The 24,573-nt window shown below is 35.7% G+C and overlaps 1 protein-coding gene across 1 annotated transcript in view; it reads left to right on the top strand.

Moving 5' to 3' along the window:
* Window positions 1-24,573, top strand: part of ZCWPW2 (zinc finger CW-type and PWWP domain containing 2) — a 96,173-nt gene that overhangs the window by 12,491 nt on the left and 59,109 nt on the right. Inside the window, 1 exon segment of the mRNA XM_047876548.1 lies at window positions 24,422-24,536. Within this exon segment, the coding sequence (XP_047732504.1) occupies window positions 24,422-24,536 (115 nt within the window).

Raw genomic sequence — 24,573 nt, 5'->3', positions numbered from 1 at the left:
ATTTTAATAAAAATATTTAAGCATGAAATAACATACATACATTCATTCCATGGTAGTTGTGAGTCAGTCATCTTAATGTGAGGCACCTTCTCTGCTTTGACATTTTGGATGTGTTCCTAGCCACTTCTGCTGGCAACCACAGAAGACAGGAAGAATTGTTCTCCCTTCTGTGCCCTTCTCCCCTTTCCTAAAGGACGGGAAAACCTTCTAGCTCTCATGAAGCAGGCCTTAGAATCTTAGACATTTGACAATATGGTAAAGAGCAAGGCATTCTTAAGAAATTATATTTAAATGTAAGTGAAAACTAGAAGTGAATTTTTAAATTGTCTCAACTAATATTTCTCTCAAGATTTGAATTCTGTCAGGATTAATTTAAGTTGATTCCAGTGAGCATACCATTAATCCCTGGGACAAGGAAAAAAATCTGATGCTAAACAAAGCTAAACTCAAGCATCGGGACCCAGAAGTTTTTAACCTTCTGAAAGCATTAAAGCAAACTTGGAAATTCTTGCAAAGACCATCAATTCAGGGCTCCTTAAATTAAGCAGACCCCTAACAAGGATGAGAACAGAGAAAAATATTCATTTCCCCTTTTCCTTCCCCCAGTCTCCCAGCTAGCCAGGTACTCTAGGTAGATAACCCATTGGGTGCCCACAGGCTTGGGCAGTTCTCTTCTCTACTGTCACTCAGGGTACCTTTCCTACATGCTCTTTTGTGTGTGTGTGTGTGTGTGTGTGTGTGTGTGTGTGTGTGTGTCTCACTCTTTTTGTCTGTATCTTTTTCTTGTTCCCTTGGAGCTGATAATAATAGGGGTGACTTTCTCTGTGGGTCTCTTCATTCAAGGCTAAAATTTTAATTCCCTTCTACCTAATTCAGCTGGCACAAGTCAGATTATTCCTTTGTGCTCTGATTCCCCACTCCTGCCTATCTAAGGATCTCCACTTACCAGGATGGGAAGACTCATATTGAAGCCTCATTGCCCCCAAACTACTCAAGAAACAGAAATGAAGGAGGTTGACTCCAGAAACCCTGCCAACCAAGGTAGAAAAATGGTAAACAAAAATGTTACATATGAGAAATTGGTTGAAAAAGAATAATTTCAATCTATGTATTATCCAGGGATAGCTGAGATTTCCCTGTCCCTGGGAGATGGAGATAGTATTAGTCCCAACCTACAGTTCTCTTGTCTAGACTTCCCAGAAATTTAATATTTTAATGGTCCTTTCTTCACTGGAGCTCCCATAGCATCATATTCTGTCTCTACACTATACCACATTGATCCAGATATTAAGTTCACACCCCTTCCTCCATAAAAAAGGTCACTCACATGAAAAATACTGTATAGTAGCCAATGTGGACTTAAAGATTTTTCTAGAATTGGAAGAGGATGCACATTGTACAAGTTGTCTGATCTTTTTTTCTAAAACTGGAAAAGGATTTATAACTTTCACTGCTTAAACCCAACTCTTATTTCATATATTATTTTAACATCATTTTATCCTAATTTGTATAAGCTTAGTTTAACAGGTGATTAAATATTTAAGAGTTTTCACTAAATATGGAGTACAGTGCAGTGTATATGTTAACGTGGGAGAGAAATATGTAACCCTACAAAGACATTATATGCACCTGTGAGAAAATGAAATATTGTTATATTTTAGATTATGAAACATTTAACTCTTTTAGTTCATGTTTGTCAATTTTTTTTTGAATAGTCAGTTTCCCCTGGTTGATATATTTATGGGACCACTGACTTACTAATTTTATCGTTGAAAGCACAACAGAGCTCTGTCACTGCCTATTGATAGGTATAGAGGATAAGTTTTTCCCCAACATATAAAACTTCTCATAGATACACTGGATATACTTTAGAAAGCAGTTGAAGGCAATATTTAGATTGTATATTTGTAATTTATATTAGTTTATTCATACAGTTATTTTTTCATTTACTATAAAATCAGCAGCTCTATAGACAGCTGAAACCCATCTCCCCCCTTACTTAAAATAAATATGAACATGTACCAGATGGCTATTTTCTTTAAGAGTTGATACACGGAATACAGTTCTTTCCCCAATTAACCCAAATGTTGTTCTTTTGTATTTAGTAGATACATGTCTGCAGAACCCATTATTTGCAAGTTTATTTTTTAGCTTGACAGACTATATGACTTAGTTTAGCATTTCTGAAGCCTGGCTGTGCATTAGAAAGCTTTACAAAATAACAAGAAAATGACAACAGCAACAACAATGTGGCAATGCCTGAGCTCTACTCTACTGGATCATTTCGATCAGAATCTCTTGGTGTAGGGCCAGGCCTCAGTAATTTCAAGTTCCTCAGATGAATCTAATGTGTAGGCCAGAGACTAAATTTTCTCAACTTGAGGCAGAGTTTTGTTGGCTTTATCTTGACTAGTGTAGTAATATAACTTTGGTTATGGCTTACTGTTTCCTGTTGGCTTCTATTTCTTTGCTTAGTCTTTTACTTTGGTTTGCCTGGTGATTATGCTTACTGCCATATGTTCACATGTCACACCCATAATAATCTGTTTGATTGAACACAACTTTAAGGTCATTCCTGTCACTCAACATTCTGCATAATTTATAGATATTGCTGATAAAGCTGATATATAATTTGAATTTAATTTTTAGTAGGTTTAAGTTGATCATCCATCTTATTGGTTGTATAGAGTCATTATAATTTTTCTAGGACATAAATAATGCACTCCAACCAGTGATTGCTTGGCCTGCAGTTTTCTAGTTTTTCATATTGCCAAGAAAACATAGATAGTTCACCCCTGATGCTATGATGCTCCAATGCAAAATTTAAGGGTTTATTTTGTCCATGATGTGAATGGATTTTTTTGGCTTTATATTCTAGTGGTCTGCTTACTACTGTATGTAGGGTGTACCTGTAGGTATGCAACTATGTCTTTGGATATCATTTGTGTGTTAACCCATTATATTATGGAGTTGCCTGTATTTTCCAGGAAGATGAGCAAGGAGCAATGCCATATTGCTAAAGTTGAGCTCTGCAACTCCTAATTCTGTTTCCTAATTGGAGTAGCATTAATAATGCTCTCCAAAAATTTCCAGATTTCTTTCCTCCTATTACAAAGAATTGCATATTTGATACTTGTGGTGGGGTGGGGCCAGTGAGTTGTGTGGAATTGATGAATGCCACCTTTTTGAGCACATAGTGTGTGCAGGGCAACATCCTCCAGAGTTCACTTTCCCCGTGGCACTGTGACCAAAAATGTTTGAAATGTCGATTTGCTACTCTCTCAGCCTGGATCCCTGAATGACTGCTACTGCCCCCTCCCTACCAGATAACAGATAAGCAAAGTGAAGAAGATACAGGCCTTGTTTAGTTAAGCCCATGGGATTATTCCAACAAATGCACTAATGATGGCACAAAGGATGTCCCAGTTCTTTGTAACTTGTATCTTTAGATGGACCATTTTGAAATTTCAGTACTCTGAAGAATTTGGCCAAATGACTAAAATCATAGTACTCTAAATCTTCCAGTCTGTAAATAGAAATAACACAACTTGTTACCCTGTAGTAACTTATAAAGTAAGTTTATTTCTTTTCTGTATAATGATAAACATATGAGTAGAACTTACCAACTGATGATCAATTTATTGAATATAAATTGGGTCTAATAAATATCCTCCAACAAAGGGCTCCGATGTCAACATGCACTGTGATGACTCAAATGACTAAAAGAGCCCACAGACAGCAAAGATGCAATGAGTCTCTGCCATAGGCCGTGGGTTGAGTAGATCCTTTTCATATAAGTTTTAAAGTCTCATAGCAATCCCATGAAGATTGTCACTATTTGACATATAAAAGAAACCAAGATTCAGGCTACTTGTCTAGCCCAACATCATTCAACTACCAACAGATGAGATAATGATTAGAATCATTGTCTAACTCCAAAGTCCAAATTATTTATCTTTCTATACCATGCCAGTACTTATGCATCAGCAGTGGCCTGGTTTATTGTGAATGTTTTCCCCGCATTTGCCTACAAAATGAGGAAAATTCTCATCTTTTAATTCTAAAAGGTTGAATCGTGGAAGTCTCTGGTAGACTTGCTCTTTGTTTGCCCCTTGTTGTTCCCCTTTGGAGGACTAGTGACCAAGCAGAACTCTTGATATTTTCAAATTACATTTGCAATCATCATAACAAGTGAATATGGATTAACATCTATTTGAGCAAGTGTTTTGCTTATTAGGATCCAAATTCTAAGAGTGTAGTTTGTAATAAGGATTAGCAAATTAGTGTATAACTAGATCATCAGGCAGTGTTTTGCTCTTAGAGTAATGGAATAAGACTGGATGCAAATCTGTTGACCTAACTCCATGGAAAACTACATTTGTAATATCAATTATATATATGTGTGTGTGTATGTGTATGTATATATACATATATATATATATATATATATATATATATATATATATATATAAAACCCATATTTCTTATAGTGTGGTTACATTCTGATAAAACCATAATAAGTTGAAGATATCATGAGTCCAAAATGTATTTAATATTTCTAGCCTACCAAACATCATAGCTTAGTGTGGCCTACCTTAAATGTGCTCAGAACACTTACATTAGCCCACAGTTGGGCAAAATCATCTAATACAAAGCCTAGTGAATAATAAAGTGTTGAATATTACATGTAATTGAATACTATACTGAAAGTGAAAAAAAGCATAGTTGTATGGGTATGGAATGGTTGTCAATGTACCGGTTGTTTACTGTAGTGATTGTGGCCTGACCAGGAGCTATGGCTTGCTGCCACTGCCCGGCATCATGAGAAAGTATCCACCACGTATCGCTAGCCCAGGAAGAGGTCCAAATTCAAAACCTAGAGTATGATTTCTACTGAATGTGTATCATTTTGCACCATTGTAAAGTTGAAAAATTCTAAGTGGAGCCATCATAAGTTGGGGATCGTTTCTCTATATGTGTTTTTGCACCGTGTTCCTGCTTGCAAATAATCTGCATAACAAGCAAATTCTCATAAGTTTTTATTGTATGAATTCCATATTTGATATAAAATTTGCTGTAAATTTGGTATTATCGGATTCAGATTTTTTATTTGTGTGCTTGTTTTCTAAGCATTCTTTAGTTCTTGGCCTGGAGAAAGGTTAAGAAAATTAGAGTATGTTTCCATAACTGTGACCTTATTTGTGACTAATATGCCAAGAAAACTTTTGTAGTAATGTATATTAGGAAAAAAATTAACTTGTCATAGTAGTTCAAAGGGCAAGCCCTAGAGCCAGGCTCTTTGGGTTTGAACGTTGGCTGTGTTACCTACTAGATGATTGACTACAGGCGAGTCACTGAGTCTTTACATACCTCATCTTAAAATGGAGGTTATAATGGTATCTGCCTCCTAAAGATACTATAGAGGCTGAGATAATACATGCAAAACATTTGTCACAGTGCTTGTCATGTAATAGGTTCTTTTTAAATTATTATTATTGAAACATAGTTGACTTAGGGGCGCCTGGGTGGCGCAGTCGGTTAGGCGTCCGACTTCAGCCAGGTCACGATCTCGCGCTCCGTGAGTTCGAGCCCCGCGTCAGGCTCTGGGCTGATGGCTCGGAGCCTGGAGCCTGTTTCCAATTCTGTGTCTCCCTCTCTCTCTGCCCCTCCCCCATTCATGCTCTGTCTCTCTCTGTCCCAAAACATAAACGTTGAAAAAAAAATTAAAAAAAAAAAAAAAAGAAACATAGTTGACTTACAAAGTTATATTAGTTTCAGGTGTACAGTATAGTGATTTGACAATTCTATACATCCCTTAATGCTCATCACAATTAGTGTAGTCTCTGTAGTAGGTTTTTAATAAACATTAGTTGATGTTCTTCACTGAAACTACAGGTGAAGTATACATTTAAAATTATTTATTTCCTTTCCCTAGAAACCCACATCTACAGAAAGGAGTACCAAAAAGATACCAAGAACAATAAGATAGGAGAAAAGATCTTTTCTTTTGATGAAGATCATATGTGAAAAATGATACAATTTTAGTGTTTTTTATCAACTAACATTATGTTCCCAGAAATGGGAGGAAATAAAGCTAATTGATCATCTTATCCTTTAATTCTTTAGCACATGACTGAAAGAGGCCATTGCTGCAATGCTTTTCTAGTTGACTATAAACAGAAGTGCTCTGAAATATTGAAAGCAGGAGATAAGTTAGAGCCTTCTTAATCTGACTCCTTGGTGAGTGAATAGTCCCCAATATCAGCAATGTCTTGAGAATACTTCGGATTTGTTTGATGGAATTTGGAAGGAGAATAGGAAATATTATCTTTCATGTTCTTTGCAACTGAATGAAACCAGTTTCTTTCCCTATCTCTATTTCTGCTTTTTGATTCACTCACATTTATGTATGCTGACTTTGCTGCTCCAAATAAATTCTTGAATTCACCTCTGTCATCTTCCGACTTCATCTCTTATGAATTTAGATAGCTGTGAACTTCTACTGAAGTTAAAAAGTCCAAATTCAAATAATACGACCAACTTTATACTCAGATTATAAAGCATAGAACAAGTGGCTACCTTTCCCATCATCAAATGCATGAAAAATGTATTAAGTATCACCTAGGTTTCTCATATTGACTCTTCACTGGAACAGTAGTAATCTTTTCTAGGAAATTCCAATATATAGCTTTCTCAATTTTCTAGAAGTGTTTAGTTTCTGTTAAAGAAATCAGAATCAGATCATTGTTCATAAGCCAAAATATGAGGCTTACTAAATTGCCTTCAGAGTCATATCCCTTATTAGTAAGCCTGCTTTAAAATGAGTCTTTAGGGTGCCTGGGTGGCTGATTTGGTTGAATGTCTGTCTAACTTTGGCTCAGGTCATGATCTCATGGTTTGTGGGTTTGAGCCCTGTGTCGGTCTCTGTGCTGACAACTCAGAGCCTGGAGCCTGCTTCAGATTCTGTGTCTCCCTCTCTCTCTGCCCTTCCCTCACTTGCATTCTGTCTCTCTCTTTCTCAAAAAATAAACAAACATTAAAAAATGTAAAATAAATAAAATCACTCTTTTAGGTTGATGTTCTTAAATTTGTAAATAGTAGTGGAGTAACTTTTTGGTACATTCTTCCATTAGGGAATTGTGAAGTTCAAAACTCATAATCATATAACTGAAAGTTTACAATTGATCTATTAACTTTCTTTTTTCATTGTTTTTAAAAAATTCCCCCACATATTGATTAATTGTATCACATCTTCTAGCCAAAAGCCAGGACCAGTCTATGACTCAGACAAAACCCATTATCGCTAAACCCTAAACAATACTGATTGGACTAACTTTGAAAATAAATTTCAGAATTACGACTTACTTACCATTTGTTTAGCTCCCAGAATATGTGCTGATTCTGCATCACATATTTAGCCATCCTCTTCTAGAACTCCCACCTGCTTTTATGATTCTATCATGAAGCAGAATCTGGGCATCTGTTTGTAATAAATACAACTATTGTTTTCCCATAAACATATTCTATTAAAAATAAACAAGCAAATGTGGGGCAGAAAATCACAACCAGGATGCCTGGGTGGCTCAGTCTGAACCAACAGACTTTTACTATCATTTTGATTTGGCCATCCCCATAAGGTTGAAGGAACACATGAAATAATGTGGATTTCTATTTAACGAATAATTTTCTAAAATATTCCTTCTGATATGGTGCATCTGAGCGGCTCAGTTGGTTAAGTATCTGACTCTTTTTTTTTTTTTTTCAACGTTTATTTATTTTTGGGACAGAGAGAGACAGAGCATGAACGGGGGAGGGGCAGAGAGAGAGGGAGACACAGAATCGGAAACAGGCTCCAGGCTCTGAGCCATCAGCCCAGAGCCCGACGCAGGGCTCAAACTCACGGACCGCGAGATCGTGACCTGGCTGAAGTCGGACGCTTAACCGACTGCGCCACCCAGGCGCCCCAAGTATCTGACTCTTGATCTCAGCTCAGTTCTTGATCGCTGGGTCATGAGTTCAAGCCCCACATTGGGCTCTGTGCTGGGCGAGAAGCCTACTTAAAAAAAAAAAGAAAAGAAAATAGCATCCAACTAACTTTCCTTTAGGTCCAGGTCTTGATAACCATACATACTGTTGCTTAAAATCTGTTAGACCAATCCTGGCATTTTTAAGCCCGGGATAAATAAGCACATGTTATTTTCCTGGTTGATTTAAACCTGTTTTCCCAGTTCTGTTGAATGTCCCTAGCTATAACAGGCAGCCTAGCTAGAGCAGTGCTTTAGATGAGCAGAGGCCTTAAAAATTATCTATTGGCTCAGTGCTCACTTTGCTTCCTGTGCTCTATTTCATCAATATATTAGTAATACTTCATTACTAACAATTTGTTACTAATACTGTCATTTTACATAGCAGTATTTACAGCAGCTCTCTTGCTGTAGACTCAGTGATATACTTAGTTTTGCAAAATAAAAGTCTACAACTTGGAATCAGAATATGTAAAATTCTTTAAACTGTACGTAATAAATAAAGTTGATTTAAGTTTTTGATTCTTTTTAAAAATTGGGATCAAATATATGTAACATAAAATTTAATATTTAACCATATGTTCAATGGTGATTTAAGTTTTCAACTACTGATAATAATCCTAGAAAAAATTTTCCTAAGTAGTGTAAATATGACCTGATACAGAAAATCCAGATGGCAGTTTTCTGTTATTTTCAGTACACTGTATTTCTTATGATATGGGCTATGAGCCTTTTCATAACACCGTCTTTGAGATTTGTGAAACAGACTTGCCTTTTATTGAAATGAAATTTTATAGTGGTAGAGCCCATGAATTCTGGAGCTTGATGTGTATGAATTCCAGCTCTGTCACTTACTAGCTATATGAGCTTGGGCAAGTTCTAAACTCAGTGCCTCAGTTTCCTCTTTTGTAAAATGAAGATAACAATAGTACCCACCTCCTGAGCTTGTTAAGAAGTTAAAATGAGTTGTTTGTGAAGTGCTTAAAACTGTACTTGACACCTAATACTACAGAAGCATTGATTGAATTAGTAACTTAAAAAATTAATAATAGGGGTGCCTGGGTGGCTCAGCTGGTTAAGCATCCGACTTCAGCTCAGGTCATGATCTCATGGTTCACAAGTTCGAGCCATGCATTGGGCTCTGGGCTGACAGCTCAGAGCCTGGAGCCTGCTTCAGATTCTGTGCCTCCCTCTGTCTCTGGCCCTCCCCAACGTGTTCTTGCCTCTCTGTCTCTCTCTCTCTCTCTCTCAAAAATAAATAAAAACATCAAAAAAAATTTTTTAATTAGTAATAGACTCTTTAATAGAACTCCAACAGAAATAAAATGTATACTCAGTCAACTCCTCCCTACTGTGAATAGAGTTCCTATCTCATTTTCTAGGATTGCATAGACCAAATGATAAATATTTATGTTCTGATCACTTATGACATTACTAATGGACATTCAAAAAATGCTTTACATTTTATAAAGTACTTTTTACATACACTATCGCATGTGATCTTCATTCATTGTTAAGAAAGTTGAAGCTTAGGTTAAGTGACTTGCCTGAGATCACACAGCAACAGAACTGGGACTGAAGCCTAGGTCTTCTGATTACAAACTCCAGGTTTTTACATTATATGTCAACCTTCTTGACATTTTATTGAGCCATCTGCTTCTAATCTTCAGTAGCATACCAAATTTATAATAAGCTATCATCTGTAAACTGGAGTATCCCAAAGTCCTTCTTACTGATATCATGCTGTTAATTCAGCCTACTTGATTAATTAACTTAACCATAAACCAGAACTTTTCAAAGTTTGACAAAGGTGTAAAAGCTTTTTTCTTCATGTTTAGTGTATTGATTCCTGGCCACAGATTTAGAACCTCTCCATGGCTGTCATTAAAGCTTAGTATTTATTTTATTCTCTTGTAACCTTAGAAGTAATTGGTTATCATTTAATACAAACATCGGTGCTTGATGCCAGGATTTGTGTTTTTGTTTTTTTGTTTTTGTTTTATACTCTACTGTTGGTTCCCAAAATTGCTCAGTATCACATTATCCCATAGAGCTCTTTAAAAACATTACTGTTCTTTGTTATTGAGCCATTAAAAAAGATAAGGAAATTCTACCATTTGTGACAACAGGAATAGACTTTGAAAGAATTATGCTAAGTGAAATAAGTCAGACAGAGAAAGACAAATACTATATGACCTCACCTACATATGGAATCTAAACAACAACAAACTCAGAAAAAGGGATCACATTTGTGATTATCAGAAGTGGAGGGTGGGAGGAAGGAACTGAAGAAGGTAGTCAAAGGGTACATACACACTTCCAGTAGAAGATCAGTAAGTACTAGGGGTTATAAGGTACACCATGATGACTGTAGCTAACACTGCTGTGTGATTTATAGGAAAGTTGTTAAGAGAATAAATCCTAAGAATTCTCATCATATGGAAAACAATTTTTTTCTTCTTTCTTTTCTTTTTATTGTATCTATATGAGAAGATGGATGTTAGCCAACCTATTGCGGTAACCATTTCACGATGTATGTAAAGCAAAACATCCTGCAGCTTACCTTAAACTTCTGCAGTGATGGGTGTTAATTATTTCTCAATAAAACTAGGATAAAAAATACACACACATGTGTGCATATCTATCTAGCTATTCCTGAACCTACATACTGGGGAGTGTTCTGTGAATCTATATAGTTCCTTGGTGAATCTGAAGAACCACTATATAGCAGGCTATCTTACCATAAATACCTACTTTCTATCTTTATTAGAATTAGCTAAAGAAGGTGTTTATGAAAATGTTATTTTTTTAAGTTTATTTTGAGAGAGAGAGAGAGAGAGAGAGAGACAGAGCAAGTGGGGGAGGGGCAGACAGAGAGGGGGACAGAGAATCCAAAGCAGGCTCTGTGCTGACAGCAGACAGCCTACTGTGGTGCTTGAACTCTCACAAACCATTAGATCATGACCTGAGCTGATGTCAGACATTTAACTGACTGAGCCACCCAGGCACCGCCAAAATGTATATTTTTAGTGTGTGTGTGTGTGTGTGTGTGTGTGTGTGTGTGTGTGTGTGAAATGTGTAAATGTGTTTATGAGTTTGTGGTGCTAAACAAGCCAGACAAATCTTTAGCAAAATTGTGATGTTAGACTCCCCTGTCCATTTAAATAGTTTCTCTCCTTTGGTGTTGGTTGATTTTCTCCCTGCAATGACACCTGGAGCCCTCTTAAGACTTTTTCTCTCCTCTCAAAATCTGATTTCAGGTCCATCACACTAAATGACCGATGTATTGTTTGTATAAAAATTGTTTTCAGAAGGATGTCAGTGTAAATAATAGACCAGCCTAAAGTGTCAGACTGAGACTTCTTAAAAAAATAATAACCACAGCATATAGTAGTTGTCTATCCTAATAGGAAAAGAACTTATATATTCAATATCTAAGTAAATAGACATTATGTTAGTAAATATATGTTAATAAAAAGTTTATATCATAGCCTGCAATTTTTTCATTTTCCATTCAGACTATTTTAAACTGCTTGGTTTCCTATCCCTCCCTCTATACCCAGCTTTGCAAGGAATACTCAGTTCCTGTTTTGGTTATATTTGGTAATATTTCCCAATATTTCAAGCCAAGTAATGGAATCGTACTTTAATTGGACTCTCAGATTTCCTTATTCTTTCTTCCTAATTTCTCCCCTAGTATTCTTTGCATTCTCAGTATTATCTCTCAGGGGTGATACATAGTCTCTCAGATCTCTGTGAAGGATCAGACTAAACAGAACTAGAACTTTTTTATTTTTTTTTGTCAATCTAGCTAGTTCACACTTAACGTTAGTGTGGGGAGAGGGGGACATAAATTATTTTCATCTTAAAACCCTGCTGAATTAGAGTAAGCAAAATTCCTATTTACGTCTTTGGAAACTTAGAGTAAACAATAAATAAGATCTTAAAAGCAGTATTTGCTTCTGGTGTTCAAAAATTGGAATAAACTGTCTAAATAATCCAGAGTTGATTATATGAAGATTCTATGAGCCTATGTTAAAGATGAGAGATGAGAGTGGAGGGTATTAGGAAGCCAAGGAGTGTGTGATGCACATGGGTGTGCTGTGACTGACCATCTTCTAGTGTGCATCCAAGGAACAGGAATGTTCTTACTGTCTGGATTACTGGTTGCTTTTGGAGAAATCCAATTTAAGGAGGACAAGATATCCTTGTGATTAACTTTCTACTGAATTGCTGTAAGTGAAAACAATCTTCCCAACAGAGGAGAAGAGCGATAGCTTTGATGAGATAGTAAATAGAACCATGCATCAGGGCAATGCATGGTTAGAGTCAGCGAGCTGCACTGCAAGTTTGAATGTATAAATAGCAGCAATTAACGTAAATCACTAGGCAGAATACCTTAGAATAGGCAGTAGTGTTGATCCCCAAACATTTAGTGGAGATGCATCCCAAAGGAAAATTATTTTGTATTTTTTTAGATTATGAAATGTATGAATTATATCCTTATGTTTCTAAAGACATATTATGTAAGAAATAACTTAAAGTAATGGTCAATATGTGAAGTCATTTCAGTGAATTTATGAAGCTCAATAAAGTAGGCTAAGTACCTATGATTCTAGTTTTTCAGGTCTTTAATATATGCTGAACGTTGTGTGTAAAAAATACATTTTGTAAATTATAAGTACTTATTTTGCAGTTAACTTTAATATTGATATAGCCAGAATGATAATTTTGGATCATAGATGTTACTGTTGTATCTACAGAATTGTAGTGAGACTCTACCCTCCCCAAAATAGGTCACATTAAAAATCATTTGATTGAATTACTTTAGTTTTAAAATTAGGTATGAGTTTTTGCATATTTAAAGGACTTGAAATTAGACACACTCTTTTTCCTAAGAAAATATATACTACTAATATCATGGGCTAAATCAATGGGCCCATGAAATATTTTACAGATCTGAATTCTGTATAAAAACTGAAGTTCTGTATTGTCTTTGATAGTTATCATGTTTATAAATTTTTCTTCTCCTTTTCTAGGGTTAATCACATAATTCAGGATTAAAATATAGTAGCTTTTCATTTTCATCTCCAATTTTCTGACTGGATTGTATCAATGCCACCCTGAACAAAAAAAAAATCTATTTTTAATAACACTTACTGAGCTCCTATTGTTTGTGACTCTTCTAGGCTCAGATGTAAATAAAACAGACAAAATTCAAATGCCCTCATGAGACTTAAATTAATAGGGTAAGACCCATAGTAAACAAATAAATGACAATAATGAAAGATAAGGTATGTTAGTTGTTGATGAGTGCTGTGGGGGAAAATGAAGGGAAAGTAATAGGGGGGATAAGGAAGCAGGGTGCCAAGGGGAGAGGAGGGAGGAGGACCTATCTATTCTAATACTCAAAGTCCCTTAGCGAAGAAATTCTTCCCCACAGCCAACCAAACACCAATGGGTGGTTGATAATACTTGTTTTGATTGTGTCTTCCCATTTCATTTATTCTAAAAGGTAGTCAGGCCCCTGGTGCTCCCCGGTCTCAGGGGAATTTTCTGTTGTAGAGATCAAAAGCAGAGCTTGCCTGTCTTCCTGACCTGAGTCCCTCAAGGGTGGGAAGGGTGGACTGGGTACAGAGAAGTCAGTGCCTCTGAGAGGGACGGGCAGGGGCATCTGTGCAGAGAAGAGCCTCTCTGACTTGGAAGAGGACAAAGTCTGTCAGTGCCCTGGGCAGCAGCAGTACCTCAGAGGAAAATGGCACTGTGTCACCCAGAGGGATGCTGAACTCATGCCATCAAGGTTCCCAACTTCCAAAAAGCTTCTTTTGCCTCAGTGTGGCAAAGAAGCTGTTAGACTGTCTGACTTCAAGGGACTGGAACAACAATGTTGTTATTCTTGAAACCACTATGGGTTGTAGAATAATGATCTGTCTTCACTCTTCAGGCATCATATATTTCTTTCCAATTTATAGGAACCTAAGGAAAGTAAGGGGTGGCTCCCAAATGCCTGAGATCAAATTTCTTATCCTTGTTGGATGTGGGATATTACATTGATTTTTATTTAGCAAAAATTGGTAATGGAACACTGCTTACACATTCAAGTTTGAAGCATAAGATTTATCCTGCTAGAGCTTCAGGTTTTTGTACTTTGAATAACTCATAGGTGGGGAAGCAATCTTAAAATACAAAGGAACAAAAGATACGAATTTCTGCTGGATTGCAGATTTCACTCCTCTGGCTTTCCTGGGTGAACAGGCACATATACATTATTTTCTTTGACTCTGCCACTCCATACTAGTATGTGGTGATAGCACAAACCTTATTCAATGAAAAGGGACATTCAATTTCTTCCTCAAATCCTGGGAAATGTAAAAATGATATTAAGTCCTTTCAGTCAGCCAATAACACTCAGTTGAAACAAGATCACATAAAACAGTACCTTACAACCTTTTCAGTTTTGGACATAGCTGGGAATTTTCCCAGACACAGGGTACTGTCTTCCTTGTCTAACCATCTGTCAGAGTCTCAAACCTCATCCTTACTCCAAATATTTACATGTTTATTCATCCACCAAGAATACATCTATCAAGAATCTCTTATTTACATTCATAAATTCACACAAATTTTTAGACTGTGAGTCTTCCTTTTCTTTCCATGATGATTACTTCTTTTTCTCTATGATTACTTATTTTTCCCCTTCACCCTAAATTTAATAAACTGATTGATAAACCTCAAGTTGCCACAGTAATATAAATGTAACAAAGGAATTGATATTCTGTCTTTGCATCATAGAATTTACTGGGATTTGAAGATGTCCTGTCCTTTCTATGATCTTACGTAAAGTTATTGATCTTAATCCTTCACTTTATAACCTTGAAAGTTTGCTAAAGAGCTGCGTTTAAAATTTCCTTCTTAAACAAGTATATTTGAAAACTTTTCTGTGTTTTGTTTGTTTTGGGGTGGGAGAAAATTTGGAAGTTTTAACATTAAAATATATTCAGGTTTTAGTGAAATACATTAAGTCTTTAAGACTACAAAAGATGAAGACAAAAATAACTTTTCACATTGCAAACTAAGGTACAAGACTTTCACATTGCAAAGGAGGGGCTAAAACTGGCTTGGCAGCCCTTTGCCTAATTTATGCAAGGATATAAAAGGTTTGAGGTTGGGGGCGCCTGGGTGGCGCAGTCGGTTAAGCGTCCGACTTCAGCCAGGTCACGATCTCGCAGTCCGTGAGTTCGAGCCCCGCGTCGGGCTCTGGGCTGATGGCTCAGAGCCTGGAGCCTGTTTCCGATTCTGTGTCTCCCTCTCTCACTGCCCCTCCCCCGTTCATGCTCTGTCTCTCTCTGTCCCAAAAATAAATAAACGTTGAAAAAAAAAAAAAAGGTTTGAGGTTGAACATACAGGAATTTCTTTGGAGAAAGTAATGATATTCTATGGCATTTTCCCTATACCTCCTCACTACCCATTTTGTGAAAAGGAAAGATGTTCATTTTCCTGTATGAGGGATTTTTTGAGAGCATGATGTGTGTACTCTTGAGCTTGAGCAACACAACATACTGGTGCTTTCCTCTGAGTAATCTGAGTGAGAGTGCCTGGTTATCAGGTCTAGCAACAGAATGAAAAGATTTAGAGGCACTGAGAATGGCCAGCATTCCCATGGTTTGGGGGAGAGAGGATGCAGGCAACATGGGAAAAAGAATCGTAGTCATTTTAATTTTTTTTAATGTTTATTTATTTTTGAGAGAGACAGAGTGTGAGCAGGGGAGGGGCAGAGAGGGAGGGAGACACAGAATCTGAAGCAGGCTCCAGGCTCTGAGCTGTCAGCACAGAGCCTGACCCCACAAACTGTAAGACCATGATCTAAGCCGAAGTCGGACACTTAACCGACTGAGCCACCCAGGCACCTGAGTAGTCATTTTAGAAGGGTCTTCTAGAAATGGCTTCCTCCATACAGAGAAAGATACCATATGTTTTCACTTTATGTGGATCCTGAGAAACTTAACAGAAACCCATGGGGGAGGGGAAGGAAAAAAAAAAAAGAGGTTAGAGTGGGAGAGAGCCAAAGCACAAGAGACTCTTATATAAAACTGAGAACAAACTGAGGGTTGATGGGGGGTGTGGGGGGGGAGGGTGGATGATGGGTATTGAAGAGGGCCTCTTTTGGGATGAACACTGGGTGTTGTATGGAAACCAATTTGACAATAAATTTCATATATTGAAAAAAAATAAAAATTAAAAAAAATAAAGATGGCTTCCTGCTCCCGTGAAATCTAGACAGAGCAATACAGAAAAAGTGGTAATGGGGTAGGGGGTTGATTGAAAGCAGCCAGCTCAAGAAAGATCTCCTCTGTCAGGGAAGTTGTTCCTAGTTGGTAGAAAACATTCTCCAAAAACCAACAAAGCACCCCACAATAAAAAAAATGCTTTAAGCCTAGAAAGCACCACCCCCAAACTGCTATGTAGCAGTCAAAAATATTTATTGCAATTTCTCTTCCATTCTCCACACCAAATCTTTTCAATCCCAGAGAAGCCAGAAGATGTGGGGAGAGAAAGAGAAACACATGGAGGAAAAGGAGGACCACTTTAGCCTACAGTATGTCCCTAGCTTGAGGAGGAACAGGAGCTTTAACTTCAAATGCAGTTTTGGAATTTTGTTTCTTACATGCAAGTAGACATTGTAGTTTTTGAATTTCAGGGAACTAAATAAGTAACTCTGGGACATTTTATTATCCAAGAGTTATCAGGAAAGTCACAAGAGTTGCTGTAGGTTTCAGTCAAGTGTTAAACACCTCCACATTGCAGTTGATAGAGTGAGTTTGAATGGCAGTTACTTTCTGCTTGAGTTTGAATCCTATTTTCAATACCACTTGGTTTTGAAAAAATCTTTGTTAATCTAATTATCTTACTTGACTTTTGGCTGCAATAGTAAATTTAAATGTTTTCATGCCTTTAAAAGATTATCTTTGTTTAAAAAATTTTTTTTTCTTAAAAAAAACAGGAAAAGGTAGTTTTTGCCTTAGTTTAGGCTTATTCAAAATAGAATTGTTTCCTTTGCTGAATTTTGTCTAAAATGTAAACCTTCAAGTTGAAGATTTATCTCATTAAATACTATAGTATTTTAATATTGAACCTAATCACAGTGTTATTACTGTAATTCATTCAAGCATGATGTTCATTCATCCTTTACAAATTTTGCCCTAGTAATTAGTGTACGGAATGAATCTATTATGTTTGGTGAAATGCTGTGTCTTTATTTCTTTCTCATCAATCCAGAAGCCCTTTCTTGGCAAATTCCAGTTGAAAGATTATGATAATGTATTAAACAGTTTAGTATATGAAGGTGATTACAAATAAACATTTCTTTTTGGTAGCTTCTGCAGAAGAAGTCTATTTAAATAAACGTGAATCACTTCTGCATGTCTTGAAAAATACATGAACTCATTCAACTGAAAGTTCTATTTTAATTAGAGAAGACATTGGTTGTTCTGGTAGGAAATTTGGGTTTTTAAAAGTATGTAAGATTACTACAATTATGTAATTGTCCTGGTAGAATTGGCTAATATAATTAGCCAAAGAAAGGAGCCAAAGTACATATACAGGAAAGAAAAAAAGCAAGATTATCATTATTAGTAGATAATTGTTTACTTGGAAAACCCATGGAACTCAAATCTAAAAACTATTTTAAACAATAAGAAAATTCAATTATATGGCAGTTACAAAATTAGTATACAGAGGCAACCAGTGTGAAAATATGAATGGATAAAAGTTCCCATTTATAGCAACAAAGCATACATAACACACTAGAATAAGCTTAAGAAGCATATGTAAGAGCTATGTGAATACAACTTCAAAATGCTACTAAGAGACAGAAAATAAAACCTAAGTAAATGGAAAGATATAATCCTCTTTTTGGTTTAGAAAATTTAATATGGAAAGATGTCAATTCTCCCTAACTTATTTTTAATGTAATCTCAATTTTAAAAAAGGGCTTAAGATGAATGCTAAAATGTATAGGAAAATTAAACATAGAAGAGGGAAGTAGGCCTATAAAATACAAAATTATAATAAAGCCCCATTAGATAAAGCAGTTTCGTGCTAACAGTGATTTGACAGATAAATAGAACAATATAAAGTCCAAAAATAGACTCCAAAGTACTTGGAAATATAGTTAGTGGTTAAGATTGTATTCAAATAATTAAAGTTGTATTATTAATAAATTGTATGGGTACCAATGGCTACTTGGGAAAAACATAAAGTAGAAGCTATACCTCATAACTTACACACAAATTAGTGCTAGAAAGATGAAAGATTTAAATGAACAAAATGAAAATACAAATATATCTAAAAAATTAACTGTCAACAGGAAAAGATACTTGCAATACATGTAGCAGTGTATTACTTTCTTAATTTATACAAGACTCTTATAAACCAATAAGAAAGAGACCTGTATAAATATTAACACAGGACTTGAACAGTCACTTGTAGAAAAGAAAACATAAATGGCTTTTAAAAATGTGAAAAATTGATGAATAAGATCTGGGATCTAATGTACAACATGGTGACTAAAGTTAATAATACTGTATTATGTATTTGAAAGTTGAAAAAAAAAGCAGATCTTAAATGTTCTCACCACACACACACACACACACACACACACACACACACACGAGTTATTGTGTGAGTTGATGGAGGTGTTAACTAACTCTATTATGGTAATAATTTTACAAGATACACAGGTATCCAATTATTATGTTGTGCTCCTTAAATTTGCATAGTTATATGGCAATTGTACCTCAGTAAAGTTGGAAAAATATTAAAAGTTTCTCATAATTACTAAATTTAAGAAATGAAAATGATAATAAAAAAGAAGTACTGTATTTCTCTTAAAATATTGACAGAGATCTGAAAGTGTGGTCACAGAAGTCTTCTCCAGGGTGTGAGGAAACATACTGTTTGTGGCATTGTAAATTGTGACCATCTCATTCAAGAGTGAATTCACAGTAACTTCCAAAATTTAAAATACACCTTCAAACCTGGTAATTCAACATCTAGGAATTTACTCTTCTTACACTTTCACATGGGCAAAGTGATATATGCACAAATTTTTTTATTAAAGCATTGTTTCAAATTACATAAGATTAGAAATAGCTTAAATGTTCATAGCTAGGGCATTTGTCAAATAAATAATGGCACATACAAAGCACGTGTGTGGATATACCTTCATCTGTTTCCTCATTACTTTGGTTATGTCATCCAGTTTCTTGGCTTTAAATTCTGTGTGTGTGTGTGTGTGTGTGGATGATTCATAAATATTATCTGCTGTTCTCATTTCTCTCCTGAATTTCCTTACCACACACTTACTTGGTATCTCCACTTGGATGTCACAATAGACATCTTGTACCAACAGGTCTGAACTCTTGATCTTCCCCCCCAGAATCTCACTTCCTTGACAGCCTTCTTCTCACTTGACAGCAAAGTTCATCCTTCTGCTAGTTCAGTCCAAAAGCCTTAGGGTCATCTTCTGCTTCTCTCACACCCAATTTTCAGTTGGTCAAGAAATTTATTTTGCTGTAACTTCAAATTATGTCCAGAATCCTACCACTTTTCACCACAATGACTGCCACTATCCTGGTCTATACCACCATCATTTCTTGCCTAGGTTATTACTGGTAATCTTATATCTACATGCCTTTGTATAGTTTATTTTGGTCAAAACAATCAGAATGACACCAAAAACCATAAAATACCTAGGAATAAATCTAACCAAAGAGGTGAAAAATCTATACACTGAAAACTATAGAAAGCTGGGGCGCCTGGGTGGCGCAGTCGGTTAAGCGTCCGACTTCAGCCAGGTCACGATCTCGCGGTCTGTGAGTTCGAGCCCCGCGTCAGGCTCTGGGCTGATGGCTCACAGCCTGGAGCCTGTTTCCGATTCTGTGTCTCCCTCTCTCACTGCCCCTCCCCCGTTCATGCTCTGTCTCTCTCTGTCCCAAAAATAAATAAACGTTGAAAACTATAGAAAGCTTATGAAAGAAATTAAAGAAGACACAAAAAAATGGGAAAATATCCTATGCTCCTGGAGAGGAAGAACAAATAGTGTTAAAATATCAATACTACCCAAAGCAATCTGCATTTTCAATGCAATCCCTATAAAAATAACACCAGCATTCTTCACAGAGCTAAAACAAACAATCCTAAAATGTGTATGGAACCAGAAAAGACCCCGAATAGCCAAAGCAATCTTGAAAAAGAAAACCAAAGCAGGAGGCATCACAATCCCGGACTTCAAGCTGTATTACAAAGCTGTAATCATCAAGACAGTATGGTACTGGCACAAAAACAGACACTCAGATCAATGTAGCAATAGAGAACCCAGAAATGGACCCACAAATGTATGGCCAACTAATCTTTGACAAAGCAGGAAAGAAAATCCAATGGAATAAAGACAGTCTCTTCAGCAAGTGGTGCTGGGAAAACTGGACAGCGACACCCAGAAGAATGAACCTGGACCACTTTCTTATACCTTACACAAAAATAAACTCAAAATGGATGAAAGACCTAAACATAAGACAGGAAGCCATCAAAATCCTCAAGGAGAAAGCAGGAAAAACTCTTTGACCTTGGCTGAAGCAACTTGTTACTCAACAGGTCTCCAGAGGCAAGGAAAACAAAAGCAAACATGAACTACTGGGCCCTCATCAAAATAAAAAGCTTCTGCACAATGAAGAAAACAATCAGCAAAACAAAGGCAACTGACGGAATGGGAGAAGATATTTGCAAATGACATGTCAGATAAAGGATTAGTATCCAAAATCTGTAAAGAACTTATCAAACTCAACACCCAAAAAACAAATAATCCAGTGAAGAAATGGGCAAAAGACATGAATAGACACTTCTCCAAAGAAGACATCCAGATGGTCAACCGACACATGAAAAAATGCTCAGCATCACTCATCACCAGGGAAATACAAATCAAAACCACAATGAGATACCACCTCACAGTTACATTAACATTAACAACCCTTACAACAACAGATGTTGGCAAGGATGCAGAGAAAGAGGATCTCTTTTGCACTGCTGGTGGGAATCCAAGCTGGTGCAGCCACTCTGGAAAACAGTTTGGAGCTTCTTCGAAAAATTGAAAATAGAACTACCCTACAACCCAGCAATTGCACTACTAGGTATTTATCCAAGGGATACAGATATGCTGTTTCAAAGGGGCACATGCACCCCAATGTTTATAGCAGCACTATCAACAGTAGCCAAAGTATGGAAAGAGCCCACATGTCCATCGATGGATGAATGGGTAAAGAAGATGTGGTATACATACAATGGGGTATTACTCAGCAATCAAAAAGAATGAAATCTTGCCATTTGCAACTACATGGATGGAACTAGAGGGTATTATGCTAAGCAAAATTAGTCAGAAAAAGACAAATATCATATGACTTCACTCCTATGAGGATGTTAAGATACAAAACAGATGAACATCAGGGAAGGGAAGCAAAAATAATATAAAAACAGGAAGGGGGACAAAACATAAGAGACTCTTCAATATGGAGAACAAACAGAGGGTTGCTAGAGGGGTTGTGGGAGGGGGGATGTGCTAAATGAGTAAGGGGCATTAAGGAATCTATTCCTGAAATCATTGTTGCACTATATGCTAACTAATTTGGATATTAAATAAATAAATAAATAAATAAATAAATAAATAAATAAATAGTATAAAAAATCATAATGTTTTAAAACACTGAATCAAATCAAATGTTATTTTTCTGCTCAGAACTATGGAATGGGTCCCATTTAGAATAAAAGGCAAGATCCCTGCAATGGCCTGAAAGGACCTCCATGATCTGGCCCCTGTTAATTTTGTGATCTCATTACCTGTTACTCTCCTTCTTCATTTAGCCTCAGCCACCTTGGTTTCTTCGATGCTTCTTGAATATACTTGTATCCTCCCACCTTAGAGTATTTTTTTTCTCTGCTTGTAGTTCTCTTTTTTGGAATATCTGCATGGTTAACTCCCTGTCCTCTTTCACGTCTTTGCAGATGTCACCTTTTCAATGAGAGTTACCCTACTTTTTTGCCTTAACTTTTCTTTATTACATAGAACTTGTAACCTCCTATTAACATACTGTAGGTTTTATTTATTTGTTATGCTTATTGTAGATTGTCTGTTTCACTAGCTAGAATGAAGGTAAGCTTTATCTACCTTCTTCAGTGGTAGATCCCAAGGGTTTAGAATATGTCAAATCAATCAATAAACGAAGCAATCTGCAAGAAAAATTGAAAAACTCAAAGTATATGTAACTGTTCACAACACTCTGTAAAATTAGATATATTCATACAAATGACATAAATGTTTGTAGATCCATACGGTAGCTGTGAAAGACTGTGAAAGAAACTGGTAATAATGGGTACCTTTGGGAGAAACAATACCAGCGATGGATATGGTGGCACATTCCAGCCTTCAGGGTGTGTACACACCACTTTAGTTGGAAAATACAGTGCATAGTTGAGCCTAATTGTGGAATTCAAAATTCTTTATAAATTAGTCTTAATTTTTTGTTTCTTTGAAGATGTTTGATTGTACTACCACTAGATGGCACATACTTCCTGGTAAATTCTTAAAGAATCTCAGACACAAGTTTTTAAAAAAGCTTTTTGGTTCCCCAAACTCACCGAAGTTTACTTTAGCTATCTATAGTATTGATTTTTCTCAAGAAATTTTCTTAACATCAATTGTTTAGTGCCATATCAGCTTCTAAGCTATTTTTCACTGATTTCTTATTTAGCACCATAACATTAGAGCTGCAGAAATATCTTAAACATGCAGATACTAAGTTAGATATTCTTAGTTTAAATTTTCTAATGTCTATTAAATTGTATCTGCCTAACTCTTTTTCTATGAAACTAATGAATGAAATTTAAATATTTTGTGCACAAAAGTAGGTTTTTGAAAAAAAAGTAGGTTTTTGTTTGATTATATTCTTTGACTCCTTTTTATAAATAAATCATTGTCTAGAACAACATGCAATTTAACAAGCACTTTCGGAATGCTTACATAATATGCAGTGAGATTAGGCAAATGGGTACTATGGAGGATAGAAAGATGAAATATTATTTACTGCCTCTGTCTTCAGGGACTTTTCATTTTATGGGTAGGGGCAGTCATGAATACAAATAACTATAATACAACTCAGAATGTAGTGAATGATTAAATGAAAATATTAAGTGTAACAGGAACAGATAGTTGATATTAATTTGGGGACTCCAAGAATAAGGTGGAGTTTGAGAAGAGCTTTAAATATATGGATAGTTTCATTCTCTAAATGAATTAAATATAGGTGTTATATAGATTTACATTTCTGTATAAGGAGTAAATTATGTATCTGAGATAAAGATATGATTATTATATGTAAGTGGCAAATATGGAATAATAGAACAAAAACCCAAAAAAGAAAATGGTGGTATGAATTTTATAATTTGTAACATTTAAAAACATTATAAAAAGTTTTTTAGGCAAATTCTTGGGTGCTTAGTTGGCTCAGTCAGTAGAGCACGTAACTCTTGATCTCAAGACTGTAAATTCAAGACCCACGTTGGGTGTGGAGGTTACTTAAAGATAAAATCTTAAAAAAAAAAACTTTTTAGTCAAGTTCTAAAGTAACAATGGAAAAATTAGTGGGTCAGATAATTTTTAAAGTCATTTTTAACCTAGAGATTCTTTCACTCTTTTTCTCTTTAAAAATTTCTGTAAAAATAAATTACATGTAGAAAAAGTACTGAATTCAAGTAGAATAACATTGATTGAGTGCTTGCTATGCCAGAAAACTGTCATCTATTATTTCATTTAATACTTCTGAAACTTTATGATTAGTATATGCTGTTATCCACATTTTAGAGATGAAGAAATTGGGGCAAAAGTTTAAGGAACTTGTATGAATAGGTCACTTTTCTGCCATAACTCAAAACTGGATGTGAATGGAAGTAATTTTCTTACAATAAGAAACTTGGCTTTTCAGTTTATACCACTTCAGTATCATTGTTATGTTACTTAAAAGAGAATCAAATTATGCTAACAAAATATATTAATACTGACTACTTTGTTACATTGGTGGTCATAACTTTTTGTAACTTTTTAAATGTGAGAGGAATTATATTAAAATATTATCTTAGTGAATCAAGAATCTAACCCTTTGTCTTTTAATGTACAACATTCCCACAACTTTGCTATACTCTAATAATGAAATAATAATTATATACCAAAGTCTACATAATGTATGTTACAATGCTTAAATCTGGTTAATTTCAGCTCAATAGCTAAATCAAGTAGATATTAAAACAAAATTATACATTTAGAAATGAGTCATTATTTTTCTGTGTTTCTTTAGCTAGGAACATGTACGAAGAAAAAGAAATGGTATAAAAGTGCACTACAAGAAGCATACCTTCTCTATGGACATTCTCACGAGCGAAGACTGGAAGTGTGCCGCCTATCCAAACAGGGTATTTGAGTTTTTTTATTCTTTACCACCCCCAAATG

The sequence above is a fragment of the Prionailurus viverrinus genome, chromosome C2 (genome assembly GCF_022837055.1).
Source record: "Prionailurus viverrinus isolate Anna chromosome C2, UM_Priviv_1.0, whole genome shotgun sequence".
Classification (NCBI taxonomy): Eukaryota; Metazoa; Chordata; class Mammalia; order Carnivora; family Felidae; genus Prionailurus; species Prionailurus viverrinus.
The sequence above is the reverse complement of the archived record's forward strand: the minus strand, read 5'-3'. Positions and strand labels throughout refer to the sequence as shown.